Source organism: Scyliorhinus canicula, chromosome 21 (assembly GCF_902713615.1).
Source record: "Scyliorhinus canicula chromosome 21, sScyCan1.1, whole genome shotgun sequence".
Taxonomy (NCBI): Eukaryota; Metazoa; Chordata; class Chondrichthyes; order Carcharhiniformes; family Scyliorhinidae; genus Scyliorhinus; species Scyliorhinus canicula.
This window is the reverse complement of record NC_052166.1, coordinates 63,552,933-63,571,332: the sequence shown is the minus strand read 5'-3', so window position 1 is coordinate 63,571,332 and position 18,400 is coordinate 63,552,933. Positions and strand designations below refer to the sequence as shown.

General features: G+C 51.1%; 1 protein-coding gene across 2 annotated transcripts in view; it reads left to right on the top strand.

Moving 5' to 3' along the window:
• Positions 1-1,046: 1,046 nt before the first annotated feature.
• Positions 1,047-18,400, top strand: part of usp20 (ubiquitin specific peptidase 20) — a 71,421-nt gene continuing 54,067 nt past the window's right edge. The window contains exons 1-2 of one of the 2 annotated variants that reach the window (XR_005458460.1): positions 1,047-1,244; positions 7,913-8,010. Coding sequence is in view for 1 of the 2 variants with exons in the window: in XM_038781492.1 (XP_038637420.1) it covers positions 7,930-8,010 (81 nt within the window). In the remaining variant the exon portion in view is untranslated. The remainder of the gene's footprint in view (positions 1,245-7,912; positions 8,011-18,400) is intronic. The other variant, XM_038781492.1, reaches the window with a different exon arrangement.

Genomic DNA, 18,400 nt, shown 5'->3' with positions numbered 1-18,400 from the left:
CTAGGGACCCGGATTAAATTCCAGCCTTGGTGACTGCGTGCAGTTTGCACTTTCTCCCCATGTCTGCGTGGGTTTCCTCTGGGTGCTATGGTTTCCTCCCAGTCCAAAAATGTGCAGATTAGATAGATTGGTCTTGTTAAAATTGCCCCCCCCCTTTAGTGTGCAGGGATGTGCAGGTGGGGGGTTACAGTGATAGGTTGGGGCCTAGCTGAAGTGCTCTCTCAGGGGGTCAGCGCAGACTCATTCGACCCCTTTGTGCATTGTAGAGATTCAATGGTTTTATTCCATAAACAAATAAAGGGGGGGGGGACCATCAGTGAGCATGTTGAATTGTAAAGCAGGCTGGAAGGGCTAAATGGTCTTTCTCCTGTTTCTTGTGTTCTTATTGTCCAACATCTCTACTGAATATCCCCTTCATCTTCTCTGCTATAAAGAGAAAATCCCACTTAGGTCACTGCCATTGTAATTAAATGTTCTCTAAGTTTATGTGTGCACAGGGCCGGTTTTAAGCCTATTTGACCAATTTCATCAAATTGGGCCCCGCAGAGTTACCGTTTGAAGCCTTTTCTGTATTCTAAGAGGAACTATAGGGTAGTTTTTACTTTTGGGGAATGCACTGCATTACCGTCGACAAATCCTTCAGCCCTGCGCCGCCAAATCCTTCCGCCCGGGTAAGTAAGTTTCAAAATTTTAGTATATCAAGCATTTAATGTTTTTTTTTGGTTAAAGACGAGCATACTACACAAAATATAAACATACATAAATTTTTACTTTTGTAGAGTAGGGGCCCCGCCATCACTTTTCTAATTAGGCCCGCAATTCCTAGCACCGGCCCTGTGTGTGCAGTAGGATTTGTTTCTAAAGGCAGTGGTACAGATACTGTTGGCTCTGTATCATTCTGGACCAGCAGTCAAGAAGTTGGCGCACGCGCGGTGTGTACCAACAGGCGCGGGGCGGGGCCCCGGGACATCATAGCAACCGCTGCGGTCCAACGGCATCCGGGTAACTCGGCGGGAAACTACAATCCCCAGGGGGCTCCGCGGCAGCCAGTGTGGGCTGGAGGCCGTACGATATCCGGGCAACCCGCCTGGAACTACAATCCCCAGAGTGCTCTGCGCGACGTCCCAATTCCCAAAATGTCGGCCGGGTGGTTTGTGCTCCGTTAAAGGAAAATACGAGAGGCGGAGGCAAAGGGAGCCCGCCGGGAGGGGGGAAACCGGCCTGCGCCCAGGCCCCGCTCGGAGGTTCGTGTCGGGTCCTGCATCCGTTTTCAAAAATGACGGGAATTATTTTTCAAAGCTGCTGAGCGGTGCTTTGTGTTGGATTTAACTATCAGCCCTGGACGGGCGGGGGGGGGGGGGGAGGAGAGGATTATGGGGGGGGGGGGGAGAGGAGAGGATATGGGGGGGGGGGGGGGGAGGAGGATATGGGGGGGGGGGGGGAGAGGATATGGGGGGGGGGGGGGGGGGAGAGGATATGGGGGGGGGGAGGAGAGGATATGGGGGAGGAGAGGATATGGGGGGGGGGAGGAGAGGATTATGGGGGGGGGGAGGAGAGGATATGGGGGGGGGGAGGAGAGGATATGGGGGGGGGGAGGAGAGGATATGGGGGGGGGGGGGAGGAGAGGATATGGGGGGGGGGGGGGGGGAGATATGGGGGGGGGGGAGGAGAGGATATGGGGGGGGGGAGGAGAGGATTATATGGGGGGGGGGAGAGGATATATGGGGGGGGGAGAGGATATATGGGGGGGGGAGAGGAGAGGATATATGGGGGGGGAGAGGAGAGGATATATGGGGGGGGAGGAGGAGGATATAGGGGGGGGGGAGGAGGCGAGGATATATGGGGGGGGAGAGGAGAGGATTAGGGGGGGGGGGGAGAGGATATATGGGGGGGGGGGAGAGGAGAGGATATATGGGGGGGGGGAGGAGAGGATATATGGGGGGGGGAGAGGAGAGGATATATGGGGGGGGGAGGAGAGGATATATGGGGGGGGAGGAGAGGATATATGGGGGGGGGGGGAGAGGAGAGGATATATGGGGGGGGGAGAGGAGAGGATATAGGGGGGGGGAGAGGGATATATGGGGGGGGAGGAGAGGATATGGGGGGGGGGAGGAGAGGATATATGGGGGGGGAGGAGAGGATATATGGGGGGGGGGAGAGGAGAGGATATATGGGGGGAGGAGAGGATATATGGGGGGGGGAGGAGAGGATATGGGGGGGGAGAGGATATAGGGGGGGGGAGAGGAGAGGATATATGGGGGTGGGGGGGGAGAGGAGAGGATATATGGGGGGGGAGGAGAGGATATGGGGGGGGAGAAGAGGATATATGGGGGGGTGGGGTGGGAGAGGATATATGGGGGGGGGGGGAGAGGAGAGGATATATGGGGGGGGGAGGAGAGGATATATGGGGGGGGGAGGAGGAGGTATATGGGGGGGGGGAGGAGAGGATATATGGGGGGGAGGAGAGGATATATGGGGGGGGAGGAGAGGATATATGGGGGGGGGGGAGGATATATGGGGGGGGGGGAGAGGATATTGGGGGGGGGGGGAGAGGATATATGGGGGGGGAGAGGAGAGGATATATGAGGGGGGGGGAGAGGAGAGGATATATGGGGGGGGGAGGAGAGGATATATGGGGGGGAGGCGGGATATATGGGGGGGAGAGGATGCGGATATCTGGGGGGGGGAGGAGAGGATATATGGGGGGGGAGGAGAGGATATATGGGGGGGAGAGGAGAGGAGATTATGGGGGGGAGAGGGGAGGAGAGGATCTATGGGGGGGGGAGGAGAGAGTAATATGGGGGGGGGAGGAGAGGAATATGGGGGGGGGAGAGGAGAGAGGATATATGGGGGGGGGAGAGGAGAGGTATATGGGGGGGGGGAGAGGATATAGGGAGGGAGAGGATGGGGAGGATATATGGGGGGAGGAAGAGCGATATATGGGGGGGAGCGGAGAGGATACTTATCGGGGGGGGATGAGGATATATGGGGGGGGAGAGGAGAGGATATATGGGGGTGGGGGGGGAAGAGGAGGAGGATATATGGGGGGGGAGGAGAGGATATGGGGGGGGGGGAGAGGATTATATGGGGGGGGAGGGGAGGATATATGGGGGGGGAGGAGAGGATATATGGGGGGGGAGGAGAGGATATATGGGGGGGGGAGGAGGAGGATATATGGGGGTGGGGGGGGGAGAGGATATATGGGGGGGGAGGAGAGGATATATGGGGGGGGGAGGAGAGGATATATGGGGGGGGGGGAGGAGAGGATATATGGGGGGGGAGGAGAGGATATATGGGGGGGGGGGGAGGAGGATATATGGGGGGGGGGAGGAGAGGATATATGGGGGGGGAGGAGAGGATATATGGGGGGGGAGGAGAGGATATATGGGGGGGGGAGGAGGATATATGGGGGGGGAGGAGAGGATATATGGGGGTGGGGGGGGAGAGGATATATGGGTGGGGTGGAGGAGAGGATATATGGGGGGGGGGAGGAGAGGATAAATGGGGGGGAGGAGAGGATATATGGGGGGGGGAGGAGAGGATATATGGGGGGGGAGGAGAGGATATTTGGGGGGGGGGGGAGGAGAGGAGGATATATGGGGGGGAGGAGAGGAGGATATATGGGGGGGAGGAGAGGATATATGGGGGGGGGAGGAGAGGATGGGGGGGGAGGAGGAGGAGTGGATGGGGGGAGGAGGAGGAGGAGTGGATGGGAGGGGAGGAGGAGGAGAGGAGGAGAGGATGGGGGGGGCGGGAGGAGGATGGAAGGGGGAGAGGAGGAGGAGAGGATGGAAGGGGGAGAGGAGGAGGAGAGGATGGAAGGGGGAGAGGAGGAGAGGATGGAAGGGGGAGAGGAGGAGAGGATGGAAGGGGGAGAGGAGGAGAGGATGGAAGGGGGAGAGGAGGAGAGGATGGAAGGGGGAGAGGAGGAGAGGATGGAAGGGGAGGAGGAGAGGAGAGGATGGGGAGGAGGAGAGGAGAGGATGGATGGGGGGGAGGGAGAGGTTGGGGGGGGAGGGAGGATGGGGGGAGGGAGGATGGGGGAGGGAGGATGGGGGGTAAGGAGGAGGAGGATGGGGGCTAAGGAGGAGGAGGATGGGGGGAAGGAGGAGGAGGATGGGGGGAAGGAGGAGGAGGATGGGGGGAAGGAGGAGGAGGATGGGGGAGAAGGAGGAGGAGGATGGGGGGAAGGAGGAGGAGGATGGGGGGAAGGAGGAGGAGGATGGGGGGAAGGAGGAGGAGGATGGGGGGAAGGAGGAGGAGGATGGGGGGGAGAGGAGGAGGAGGATGGGGGGGAGAGGAGAGGATGGGGGGGAGAAGGAGGAGAGGATAGGGGGGGAGGAGGATGGGAGGGGGGGAACGGAGGAGAGGATGGGGGAGGAGGAGGAGGATGGGGGGGGGAGGAGGAGAGGATGGGGGGGAGAAGGAGGAGAGGATAGGGGGGGAGGAGAGGATGGGGGGGAGGAGGATGGGAAGGGGGAACGGAGGAGAGGATGGGGGGGAGGAAGGAGGATGTGGGGGGAGGAGGAGAGGATGTGGGGGAAGGAGGAGAGGATGGGTGGGGGGGAAGGAGGAGAGGATGATGGGGGGGAAGGAGGAGAGGATGATGGGGGGGAAGGAGGAGAGGATATTGGGGGGGGGAGGAGGAGAGGATGTGGGGGCGGGGAGGAGGAGAGGATGTGGGGGCGGGGAGGAGGAGAGGATGTGGGGGCGGGGAGGAGGAGAGGATGTGTGGGCGGGGAGGAGAGGAGAGGATGTTGGGGGGGGAAAGAGGAGAGGATGTTAGGAGAGAGGTGGTGGTGGGGGGGAGGAGGAGGAGAGGTGGTGGTAGGGGTTGGGGAGGAGGAAGCGAGGTCGTGGTGGGGGGAGGGGGAGGAGGCGAGGTCGTGGTGGGGGGGAGGAGGAGGAAAGGTGGTGGTGGGGAGGAGAGGTTAAGTGTGGGGTTAAATACTTTCTGTCCCTGTCTGCGAGTGTTGGGGATTTGTGTCTGTCATAGAGGGGGACGCGACTCTGGGAGGGGGAATGTTTGTGTATGTCTGGGAGGGATGGGCGAGTGTGTGTGTGTCTCTGTCATGGAGGGTGGTGTATGTGCGTGTCTCTGCTGGGGGGGGGGGAGAGTTGGCGTGTGTGCCTGCCTGGGAGGTGGGGGCGTGTGTGGCTGCCTGGGAGGTGGGGGCGTGTGTGGCTGCCTGGGAGGTGGGGGCGTGTGTGGCTGTCTGGGAGGTGGGGGCGTGTGTGCCTGCCTGGGAGTTGGGGGGGCATGTGTGCCTGCCTGGGAGTTGGGGTGCGTGTGTGCCTGGCTGGGAGGTGGGGGCGTGTGTGCCTGCCATGGGAGGTGGGGGTGTGTGTGCCTGCCTGGAAGGTGGGGGCGTGTGCGCCTGGCTGGGAGGTGGGGGTGTGTGCGCCTGGCTGGGAGGTGGAGACGTGTGCGCCTGGCTGGGAGGTGGGGGCGTGTGCGCCTGGCTGGGAGGTGGGGGCGTGTGCGCCTGGCTGGGAGGTGGGGGCGTGTGCGCCTGGCTGGGAGGTGGGGGCGTGTGCGCCTGGCTGGAGGTGGGGGCGTGTGCGCCTGGCTGGGAGGTGGGGGCGTGTGCGCCTGGCTGGGAGGTGGGGGCGTGTGCGCGCCTGGCTGGGAGGTGGGGGGCGTGTGCGTGCCTGGCTGGGAGGTGGGGGCGTGTGCGCGCCTGGCTGGGAGGTGGGGGCGTGTGCGCCTGGCTGGGAGGTGGGGGCGTGTGCGCCTGGCTGGGAGGTGGAGACGTGTGCGCCTGGCTGGGAGGTGGGGGCGTGTGCGCCTGGCTGGGAGGTGGGGGCGTGTGCGCCTGGCTGGGAGGTGGGGACGTGTGCGCCTGGCTGGGAGGTGGGGGCGTGTGCGCCTGGCTGGGAGGTGGGGGCGTGTGCGCCTGGCTGGGAGGTGGGGGCGTGTGCGCGCATGGCTGGGAGGTGGGGGGCGTGTGGAGCGCCTGGCTGGGAGGTGGGGGCGGTGTGCGTGCCTGGCTGGGAGGTGGGGGCGTGTGCGCCTGGCTGGGAGGTGGGGGGTGTGTGCGCCTGGCTGGGAGGTGGGGGCGTGTGCGCGCCTGGCTGGGAGGTGGGGGACGTGTGCGCGCCTGGCTGGGAGGTGGGGGCGTTTGTGCGCGCCTGGTGGGAGGTGGGGGCGTGGTGCGCGCATGGCTGGGAGGTGGGGTGTCGTGCGCGCCTGGCTGGGAGGTGGGGGCGTGTGCGCGCCTGGCTGGGAGGTGGGGGCGTGTGCGCGCCTGGCTGGGAGGTGGGGGCGTGTTCGTGCGCGCCTGGCTGGGAGGTGGGGGCGTGTGCGCGCCTGGCTGGGAGGTGGGGGCGTGTGCGCCTGGCTGGGAGGTGGGGGCGTGTGCGCCTGGCTGGGAGGTGGGGGTGTGTGCGCGCGCCTGGCTGGGAGGTGGGGGCGTGTGCGCGCCTGGCTGGGAGGTGGGGGAAAGAGAAACAGAAGTTAACTTTTCAGGTTCAGCACCTCTTTTCTGAACACCTGAAATGTTAACTATTCTTACTCCTCCCCCACATGGCACCGGAGCAGCTGAATGTTTCCAGCATTTTAAAAATTTTCGACGTTAAATATGCAGCACTCACCCATTCCAGCTTTCTGTTAGGCTTCCATGTGGTTGGGGTGGAGAAGCTGTTCAGAATGAATATTAACTGGGTTGGTTTTGAAGGAAATGAATCCACTGTGAGGGGGGGGGGGACCTGTGCTGAATTGTACCTTCTCTTGGGTATACAACCAAAGATCCCTCCGTGAGCCCATGACAGCCCAACCAGGGCTCGTTCTGGGTTGATTTTCTTTTGGGTTAAAGAGAATTGTTTCATATAAGCAAATTCAATCGCCATCGATTGTGGTTCTTGCACAGCCAAATGAAGTCAGCTAGGGAACAGGTTCTTCGAAGCTCTTGTGCAACATTATGTCTGCTCACTGCTCTTGGATTTAAGCTAAAATTATCCCTATCTAAGATGAGACCAAGCAATACATTCATAAAGATGAATCTTTCCATGTTACAAGGTTGATTGAAAGTTGCCATCAAATGTATTCAATATTTCCCTGAGTCTGTCTCTAAAGGGGCTGTTTAGCACAGGGCTAAATTGCTGGCTTTGAAAGCAGGCCAGCAGCACAGTTCGATTCCCGTAACAGCCTCCCCGGACAGGTGCCAGAATGTGGCGACTAGGGGCTTGTCACAGTAACAATTTGAAGCCTACTCGTGACAATAAGTGATTTTCATTTCATTTTTTCATTTCAATTAATCCAGTAGGTTGCTGAGCCTTTGCTCAGTCCCAAGTCTATACCAGACAAGTTGACTTCATTCTGAGCTACAACATGGGTGTTGGGTCTGTGTGCTGTGGATCAGAGACAGCAAAAAATCAGCCATGGTTGCTGTTCTTGACCACTATCACATGGCACATGCTGGGGTGCATATATATGTGGAAATTGCACGGTGCCTGGATTTGACTTGTAATGCCGCCTTGTAAAGTCCCACATAAGAGATTAGTGTGTAAAGTTAAAGCAAAGATTAGGGCCTTTTTCTAAATGACATGTGGGGGTATCACGGGAATCGGATCTAGATGAGGGAACGAAATGCAATATCTCCAAATTTGCAGATTACCCACAGCTGAGTGGGAGAGTGAGCTGTGAGAAGAATGCAAAAATTGATTTGGGAAGTTCAGTGATTGAACAAATTCATGGTGTTTGGGTTAACTGATCAGGAGATCGGTCATATTCTGAACCTTTCCTCTAGCCCATGCAGCCTCCTTTATGTGTTAATAAGAACTGTCTTTAATATGCTAGCTGAAGTCGATGACAGATTAATTCACTTTTGTGCCTACTATCTAATAATAATATTGGGACAGCCTATAAATCGATGTAACGGTTTAATCTTAATAGTTGCAATTCTTGTTACAGTGCTAAAGTTTGGGAAGATGTCGAATGCTGCTGATATCTGCCCTCATCTGGATTCAATAGGAGAGATCACTAAAGAGGAGTTGTTGCAAAAATCAAAGGTAAAAGATTGCTGATATTGATTGAGTAGTGAAGCAAATACTCCATAAAGGCGGCGCAGCCTGAAACGCTACTGAAGCATTTTATAATCAGTGTCTGTGCTAGATAATACCTGCACTGCCCTGTTAGCAGTAATTGTGTTATTAATGTTCCTTCCTTGTCATATCTTTGGCTCAGTTCTGCACTTTCTCCTCCAAGGCAGAAGATTTTGGATTGAAGATCCACTCCAGACATTAAGCACTAATCTACTGCACTGGTACTTGGAGCGAGTGCTGCCCAGAGTTGCTGTCTCCTGGATAAGACATTAACCCATCTGGTGTAAAAGATTCCATGGCATGATAGCGCAGTAGTTAGCACTGTTGCTTCACAGCGCCAGGGACCCAGATTCGATTCCCACTTGCGCCACTGTCTGTGAGGAGTCTGCACGTTCTCCCTGTGTCTTTGTGGGTTTCCTCCGGGTCCTCCAGTTTTCTTCCACAGTCCAAAGATGTGGAGGTTCGTTGGATTGACCATGTTAAAATGCCCTTTGTGTCCAGGAAAGATTTGGAAGGGTTACTGGGTTATGGGGATAGGGTGGAGGCATGGGCTTAGGTAGGGTGCCTTTCCCAAGAGTAGGTGCAGAATGGTATCCTTCTGCACTGTAAGTTCTATGTTCTGAAGAGTAAAGTAGAAATGTATGGAGCAAGGAATATACGTCTATACAATAATGATCACTCATTCACTCAGAATATTTGGACTGTCTGTGTGGAGTCTGCACATTTTTCCCCGTGTGTGTGTGGATTTCCTCCCGGTGCTCTGGTTTCCTCCCACAGTCCAAAGATGTGCAGGTTTGGTGGATTGACCATGCTAAATTGCCCTTGGGTTAGATGGGGTTACTGGGTTATGGGGATAGAGTTAAGTACGATGCTCTTTTAAAGAGTCGGTGCAGACTTGATGAGCCGAATGGCCTCCTTCTGCACTGTAAATTCTATGAAGATTCTGTTCCCTGTGGCATAAATACCTCTATTTTTGTGGAATAGCAAATCCTGTGGCACACTGCGTTCAACTTCACTTGAGGTCTATAAACGGAAGAGGAATGCAGGTCATCTTGTTGCAAACCCTCCGGTCAACAGATACATTTGAGACCTGGCTTACCATATAGTGGGTGATGAAAGGAAGATTAAATGACAAAGGTTTCATGGTGCAAAGCCAAAAGGGAACGGTAAAGGCAAGAGTACATCAAGAGGAGATGTGAATGACTGGTCCTAAATAGCTACAATCCAAAATCAAAACAAAGGAAATGAGAGAGAAACAAAAGGCCAAACCAAAGAGAAACAAAAGAAAACGGTGATCGAGGTTACTGCCTAAAATTGTTAAACTCAATATTGAGTCCAGGAGGCTGTAAAGTGTCTGGTTAAATGTTGAGGCGCTGTTACTCAAGCTTGCATTGACATTCATTGGAACACTGCAGCAGGTCAAGGATGGAGAGGTCAGACTGGAAGTAACGTGGGGAGTTAAAATGACTAAGTGGCAGGAAACCAGAATGGTTGCACTTGCGAACTGAATGGAGGTATCGAGTTGTTCTTCACACCTGGAAGGAAGAAAAGGTTTTTTTTTTGCTTAAGCGGCGGGTGAGGTGAAGGATGAAAAGAGAAGTGCTGGCCTGGACAGTATTGAGATAGTGAGTCACTGCTGCTGTGCAGGGAAAGGTTGCGGGTGTACAATAACCGCAGCATAGAATTACCCTGTTCGGCATTCAGTTGGAAAATTGTGATCTGTAAGTCAATTTAATTTTTCTGCCTTTGTTGCAAATCTCTTGTGACCCTTGTCTCTAACAAATGTATTCAGCTCGATTTTGATTGTACCAGTCACCGCAGCTTTTCGGATGTATTCTGGATTTTCGCTCCCCGTTTGGTGAAAACGTGCTTTCTGATTTCACTCTTAAATGGCCCAGCTCGAATTTTAAGATTAAGCTGCCTTGTTCTGGATTCCTCCACTGGATGAAATAGTTTCCCTTAATTGTTCAATGTTCCATTTGCCTTTTTGATTACTTTTTGTACCTGTGTGATTTGTGAACATGCATGCTGAAATCCCTTTACTCCTGCACAACCGTCAGTCTCTCACCATGAAGCTTCTTCTCTGATTGGGTACCTTCATTCTTCCCCACTAGAATCCTTCGTGCACAGTTTAATTCCCTTACATATGTCCCTTTATATCTTCCTTTCCATGCAACTTGCTGTGCCTCTTACCGTTATTTGTAAATTTGCATGTACAATCTGCGTTATAGGATAAATATATATCCAAATGTAACCCACAACCTCTACCAGCTACATGGAAATGCCGGCTCCCCACCCAAGCCACATCTGACTTGGAACCGTATCCCCTTTCCTTCATTGTCACTGGTTCAAAATCGTGGAACTCCCTTCCTAACAACACTGTGGGTGTGCCTACACCATATGGGCTGCAGCACTTCAAGAAGGGGGCTCACCGGCTTCACAAGGGCAATTGGAGGTGAACAAGCCAGCAAAACCCAAATCTTGTGGGAGAACAAGTAAGAAATGCAGAGGCCTCAGCCCAGATCCCTGGGAGGTGGGGACTGTCAAATTATTTCCAAGATAATTTTACTTGAATTTTCACTCTTCTTTGAGCATACATCATGTTTTACGGAGAGCTTGGTAATTCAACTGAGCCAATCAGACCTAATTTTTAAGCAAATTTTGACCTTTCCTCTTGCACTGCCGAAGGGCAGATCGGCCAGCAGCAAGCCTCAGTTTTTTAATATGCAGGAGTAATTTAAATTAGTTACTACTTCAGGATTTAAGTAGTTAATGCATGTTTAATTATATTTTAAAAGCATTGTAACTGCATTCACAAACTGCATTCTCAAGGAGGTAACGTTGTTTACTCCAAAAGCAGACCTGCTAAAGCAGATAAAGCACACTATTTAAAGTTCAGAAAATTTTCAATAGGCAGCAAAGGAAACAATTAAAAGTATTAATTCTTATTTGTTCTGTGCCTGCCACTGACCCATCCCCTCACTTCATGCATGTAAGCACAATCGTGCAGGCCCCAAAACCGACAGATACTTATGAAAGTATGGACTTGGTCTTGTGCAGAGCCGCAGCTGTTTCTTGGGTGGTTACTAAAAATACGTACTACTTTATCATGTTACATTACCCCACTGTGAATTTGTCAAAACTCTTGAGTTTGGTGAGTCAGTAATAAATACTTGCCATAGAAGATCGTCCAATCAGCAGGAATTGTTCCTGCAGCAACCCGTACCACATTTCTCTTCCTCATCAGGTAGCAACCAAGTGTATAAATAATTTTTTGAAAAGTTTTGTTTGGTTATCTTTTCATCCAATGGAGTGGGAAAGGTTTTAAACTGCAAACACTGGAGGATTTGCATTGCATTCCACAGATGAATGAATTGCGTACCCAGCCTTGTTTCCTCTTCGATGGATGGAAAATTCCATAATTTAACTTCAGAATTTCAGTGAGCAATTTCCTGTGTAACCGCTCTCTCTCTCTCTCTCTCTCTCGCTCTCTCTCTCTCTCTCTCTCTCCCCCTCCCCCCCCCCCCCCCCCCCCCCCCCCCCCCCCCCTCCTCCTCCTCCTCCTCCCGGTTGTTAGGGCATGATAAAATCATGACAGTGCAGCTTTAGTGTTATCTGGACACACGCATGGTCCCCATTTGATGCAGGGAGCAGTACGCCCTGCATGTCATGTACAAGGTTTCATGCATCATAGAATGCTGTGACGACTGGAAGACTTTTAAAGAATATTCGGTTCTAAGTATTGGGCAATTTAAGGGTTAACAGCCCGAGGTGAGTGCGTGTTTGCCTGCAATGGTGGTGCTTCTAAAAACAAATAGTTCTGTTTTTCAGGACCTGCGTGTTTTTAAGCTGCCAGAAGGTGACATTGACAAAGGAATGTGTTTTTCAGTCTAGGCTAATAGACTGTGGTTTGACTGGGTAAGCCCCTGGGGAGTTGGTGCTTTGCAGCCTGCAGAGAGCATTTGTTTCTCAGCCTGGGGAGGTGAGGTCATTGCTGGGTGGAACCAAGGAATGTGGATGGATGGATTTGTTTACTGTCACGTGTACCGAGGTGCAATGAAAAGTATTTTTCTGCGAGCAGCTCAAATAGATAATTTAGTACATGAAAATAAAATAAAAAGAAAATACATAATAATGCAACACAAGGTACACAATGTAAATACATGGACACCTGCATTGGGTGAAACATGCAGTAATATTAATCAGGTCAGTCCATAAGAGGGTCGTTTAGGAGTCTGGTAACAGTGGGGAAGAAGAGAGCTAGTTTTGAGGAGTCTACAATTCTATAGTAAGATAGATTGAGATCTGTAGGTTTCTTTTCTTGTTTAATGGGAAATTGGATAGTGTTTTTAATTAAATCGTAGTGATTTAAGGTGTAAATTGTAGCTGTTCTTTTCGAGTGTGAAGTAACAATGTTTAATATTGTAGTCATAATAAAGCTTTGTTTTAAGAATAACCAGACCCTATTTCTTCATGCAATCACCCCTTGAGCTGTTCGTTCTTTCGACACAGTCTTTCAAATAAGCTAAAATATTGGAGTTTGGGCCCAATATCTTAGCCACTGTTGGGTCTGGTCTGGGATGGTAATAATGCACAGCACGGAGATGATCTGCTCTACCCGATTGGTGTTTATGCTCCACGTGAGCATTCTCTCACCTCTCCTTCTCGCCCTATTCTAACATTCCTTTGTCACTCCAGTGTTTAACCAGCATCCCCTTAAATGATTCCATGGTATTTGTGTGAACCACTTGTGGTCATGCTAAATATTCCCTAGGGAAAGACATTTTTCCTGAATTTCCTATTGGATTAATTAGCGACCATGTTATATTTTTAATTTTTGTGCATCCTCCAAAGGAGCGTTGAACATGCAACCAGTGATGTATGTCAATCCCTCTTTCGCATTCTATTTTGTGAAGATAGTTGATGGTATTTACCCAAAGCACCTTATTTATTTCTTCCAAAACTGATTTGCGTCCCTCTCTGCCCATCCCTTTGCATTCCTGACTTGAATACACTGAAAAATGTATCCTTTGCTGTTGCTTGCATCAAGGAGACAAAAGTAGGCACTGCCAGCACCCACCCACTGTGTACTGAGAAATTGTTGGTGCACTCTGAAGGGCAGATGAAATGAAAATCGCTTATTGTCACGAGTAGGCTTCAATGAAGTTACTGTGAAAAGCTCCTAGTCGCCACATTCCGGCGTCCTGTCCGGGGAGGCTGGTACGGGAATCGAACCGTGCTGCTGGCCTGCTTGAAAAGCCAGCGATTTAGCCCAGTGAGCTAAACCAGCCCCTAGATATATTTGAGAGTGAAAATCATTAGCATTAGAGATTATATTATGGACAATGAGTTACTGGTAAATTAATATTATGACTTTCCTCTGACCTGTTTAAAATATTCTTCGATCTATTACCAGTTCTAAATTGCCTTCATGTAACCATGTACGCAAACCTATTTCGTTTCTATCGGGAAGTGCCAGACTTTCCTCGCTTGTGAATAAAGAATCCAATTTATTTTCTATTTCCGTTCTTCCCAGTGCAATAAGCTGTCTGTGAAGCGTTTCTCCAGCACACTGGCACAGGCCAATGCAAACAATACTGCTATTATATCAGCCAAACATGGCTTAGTGATAGCACAAAAGCAAATATCTGCAGTTACTGGAAATCTAAAATACAAACCGAAAAGGCTGGGAATACTCAGCGGGTCAGACAGCATCTGTGGGGAGAGGAACAGTTAATGGTTAACTCTGTTTCTCTCTTCCCAGATGCTGCCTGACTAATAGTATCTCCAGCCTTTTCTGTTTTTATTTTAGGTTTCCAGGATCTGTAGTGTTTCGCTTTTGTGCTATCATTTTCAGGGCTGCTTTTTATATAATTTAAAGTTCTTACAACCCCATCCCAACTGTGGAACCGGTAGTGTGGACAATAAAGAATGTTATCCAGAAAATTGTTTACTTATCTGGGCTGGTTACTTATTGTTACTGCATCTTACAACAGCGTGATTTAACACTTTGATACAACGCTGTGAGTTTCAAAGAATTAGCTTAATCTTTTAAAAATATATATTTTTTCACTCCATTCCCTTGAATTTAATAGAGCTCATCAGAAGGCTGTGGCCGACTGCCGAACTACAGCGGTCTCACTCTCATTGTGACTAAATACATTGAAAAGCACAGGTCTAGGTCAGGTTCCCTGAAAGTTCAAAGTTAATGAAGGTTGGGTGCGGGGTAGGGAGGGGGAAGATGTAATAAATAAGGTGGAGGACGACACAAACTTACAAAAAATATATAACCAGGCTTGAAGAATGGGCAAATCAAAAGTGAATTAGATTCAATATAGCAATTGTGAGGTGGTTAATTTTGGTAGAAATGTTGGTGAGCAGTTACTCCTTGTAAACAAGTAAATGGGGTAGAGGAACCAACGATTCAATAGCTGTAGTAACAAATATGGACATAAAACATGCCAAGTATTGGAGTCGTTTATGGGGCGACACTATATAAAACCATGGACATAATAAAAGAATTATCTGAAACCATGTTTGTACCACAGTTTTGGTCATATGTGCAGTTCTGGTCTGCACTGCAAAAAGGTTATTGAAGCAATTAAAGTGCAGAAATCATCTGCAAGAATTACTAGAATTGAGATCACGTAAAATTTGAGCGCGCTGCGACTCACTTATCTGCAAAAGAGAAGATCTTGAAAATTATCGAGAGTTTCACCAGCATAGATGTGATGTAACTGTTGGTGAGTCCCAAATTAGGGAATATCAATCAAAGGTACTCGCTGAGCAATCTAATGAAGCATCAAAGACAACATCTACAGTGGGGAAAATGTGGAACTCCCTGCAACCTGGTGTTGATGCAAGTAGCATTGATACAAATATGAGGAAGAGAGAGAAATGGAGACAGGGTGGTAGAGATTAGCAATTGGGTGGGGGGGTCCCAAAACTAGTGAGGACCAAGAAACCACCACACTCGTTCTCGCACTCAAAAACCCGCAGAAAGTGAGGCTAAGACATATTTGCTGCAGTCTGCAGCCAGAAGTGTCGAGTGGATGATCCATCTCCGCCTCCTCCAGAGGTCTCCATCACAGATGCCAGTCTTCAGCCAATTCAATTCATGACAGGTGATATCAAGAAAAGCTTTAAGGCACTGGCTACTGCACAGGCTATCGGCCCTGACAATATTCTGGCAATAATATTGAAGACTTAGTGGGTGGTGGGGGAGGGGTCGGCATGGTTACGCATGGAGGCGGCTTCATGTTAGGGCACTAGTTTGGGGGTGCCTCTACCGTTCCCGTTGGCACGGTATTCCACCAGTCCAGTGGTGGTGGCGGCCCTGAGAGTTTGGGGCCAGTGGTTTGGGCCCCAATCTGTGATAATCACCGGTTTGCCCCAGGGAGTATGGACAGGGGGTTCCGGGTATGGGGTAGAGCGGGGATTGAGAGGATGGGGGATATGTTTATCAAGGGGAGTGGGTAGGAGCAGGGAGCGTCTCAGATATTTACAAGGAACTTATGGAGTCAGAGGAGACGCAGACCGAGGAGCTGAAACACAAGTGGGAGGTGAGATAGAGGATGGTCTGTGGGCGGGCGCGTTGAGTCGAGTCAAACATGTCGAGTCGAGTCAACATGTGCCAGGCTCAGCCTGATACAATTTAAGGTTGTTTACCGGGCTCACATGACAGTGGCCTGGATGAGCAGATTCTTTGGAGTTGAGGACAGATGCAAAAATGTGCGTGAGGACCAGCGAACCATGTCCACGTGTTTTGGACATGTCCAAAACTGAGGGGATTTTGGCAGGGGTTTGCGGACGTCATGGCCACGGTGTTAAGGACAAGGGTGGCGCTGAGTCCAGAGGTGGCGATTTTTGGGGTGTCAGAAGACCCGGGCATCCAGGAGGAGAAAGAGGCAGACGTTCTGGCCTTTGCTTCCCTGGTAGCCCGGAGACGGATACTATTAGCTTGGAGGGACTCGAAGCCCCAAAGTCGGAGACCTGGCTGTCGGACATGGCTACCTTTCTCTGGAGAAAATCAAGTTCGCCTTGAGAGGGTCAATGTTAGGGTTCGCCCGGAGGTGGCAACCGTTCATCGACTTCTTTGCGGGAAATTAATTGTCAGGAGACCCGGCCGGAGGGGGAGGGGGGGCGACTCTGGCATCTACTCAGCTATGTGGAAAATTGCCAGGTATGTCCTGTACGCACATAACAGGGCAAATCCAACCAGGCCAATTCCCACTCCATCAGTATGCTCTCAATCATCAGTGAAGTGGTGGAAGGGGTGATCAGCACTGCAATCAAGCGGCACTTGCATAGAAATAACCAGCTCACTGATGCTTAGCTTGGGTTCCACCAGGACCACTCAGCTCCTGACCTAATTACAGCCATGGTTCAAACATGGACTGAATAGCTGAATGCCAGAAGTGAGGTGATTGTGCCTGCCCTTAACGTCAAGGCAGCATTTGACAGTGTGTGGCATCAAGAGTTCATGGGAACGGAGAGAACTATTTCCGCCAGTTGGAGTCATTCCTGGCACAAAGGGAGAAGTTGTGGTGGTTGGAGATCTCCGCCCTGTTCCATCTCTGCTCCCAGACACCACTGCAGGACTTCCTCGGGAGTGTCCTCGGACCAAGCTGCTTCAATGACCTTCCTTTCATAAGGGCACAAGTGGGAATATTCTGTGATGATTGCGCCATGTCCAGCACCATTCACGATTCCTCAGATATTGAAGCGGTCCACGTCAAATTGTAACGAGCTGGATAATTTCCAAGCGTGGATCGACAAGTATTTGCGCCACACAGTGTCCGGCAGTGACCATCTCCAATAAGAGAGAATCTAACCATCGCCCCTTGACATTCAATGGCATTAACATCAATGGATTCCCCCACTATCAACATCTTGGGGATTAGAATTAACTTGAAACTGGACGAGTCATTAAATACTGCGGCTACGAAACCATCCGAGAGGCTTGGAATCCTGCGGCGAGTAATTTTCCACCTGTCTTGCCAAAGCCTGTCCGCAGCCTACAAGGCACAATATGGAGTGTGATGGAATACTCTCACATGCCTGAACAGCACTCTAGGAGCTTGACACCATCCCGTACAAAGCAACCCATTTGATTGGCATCTCTTCCACAAATATTTACTCCCTCCATCACTGAACAACGGCAGCAGTGTGTACCATCTGCAAAATGTGCTGCGGGGACTCCGCATGGCTTCAAAGGCAGCACCTTCTAAACCCACAACCACTACCATCTAAAAGGACAAGAGCAGCAAATGCATGGGAACGGCAGCACCTGAAGTTCCTCCCAAGTCACTCACCATCCTGACTTGAAACTATATCTGCTGTTCTTCACTGTCGCTGGGTCAGATCCTGGAACTCGCTCCCTAAAAACACTCTGGGTGTGCATGCACCACATGGACTGCAGTGATTTGTGAAGCCACCTCACCACCACCTTCTAAAGGACAATTCGAGATGGACAACGAATGCTGGCACAGCCAATGAAGTCCACACCCCTTGAATGAATTTTTAAAATCCTTTATCTTGTTTAAGGACCAACTTTGCTTCTGGCTATTTTTAATTGAACAAATTGCCAAGTTGAAAAAGGGATCTGTACAAACACACCAATTCTTGGCTCATGGGACAGTGTAACACAATGCCATAATTTGGTTTGAATTTCATTGAGGAATTGGGCATGAGCATTCTGAATAATTAGATTGCAATGAGCGCATGTGGGGTTCAGATTACTTTACTTCTGATCGGGTCACTGATGGGTGTACTGCAATGCTCTTGCATTAATTCTATGAATGAGTGGAACTCAAGTGGTGCCCACTTGATTGGCATCCCATCCACTGCCTTCAACACTTAACCACCACTGTGCACAGTGGCAGCGGCGTGTGTCATTGACCAGATGCACTGCAGCAATATGCCAACCTTTTGGCAGCAACTCCCAACCCAAAAACCTCTTCCACTGTAAGGGCAGTGAGCGCCTGGCACAAAGGAAGAAGTTGTGGTGGTTGGAGATCTCCGCCCAGTTCCATCTCTGCTCCCGGACTGCAGGACTTCCTCGGGGGAGTGCAAGCTGCTCTCCAGGTCTCTCTCATCATCCTAACTTAGAAGTATATCAGTGTTGCTTCACTGTTTCTGGGTCAAAATCGTTGAACTCCTTCGCTAACAGTGCTTTGGCAATCTGTTCACCATGCACTTCCACTCTCAAGGTCAGCCTGCCTGTTGCTTGTGTATGTTCACACGGAGTTTGAGTTTCCGATGTGACACGTTGAATCCCCATGTTAACCTGTTCTCAGGACTGTCCCTTAGAACCCGCTTGTGCCTTGCTGACGGCTTTCTGTGTCATTACTTCTGA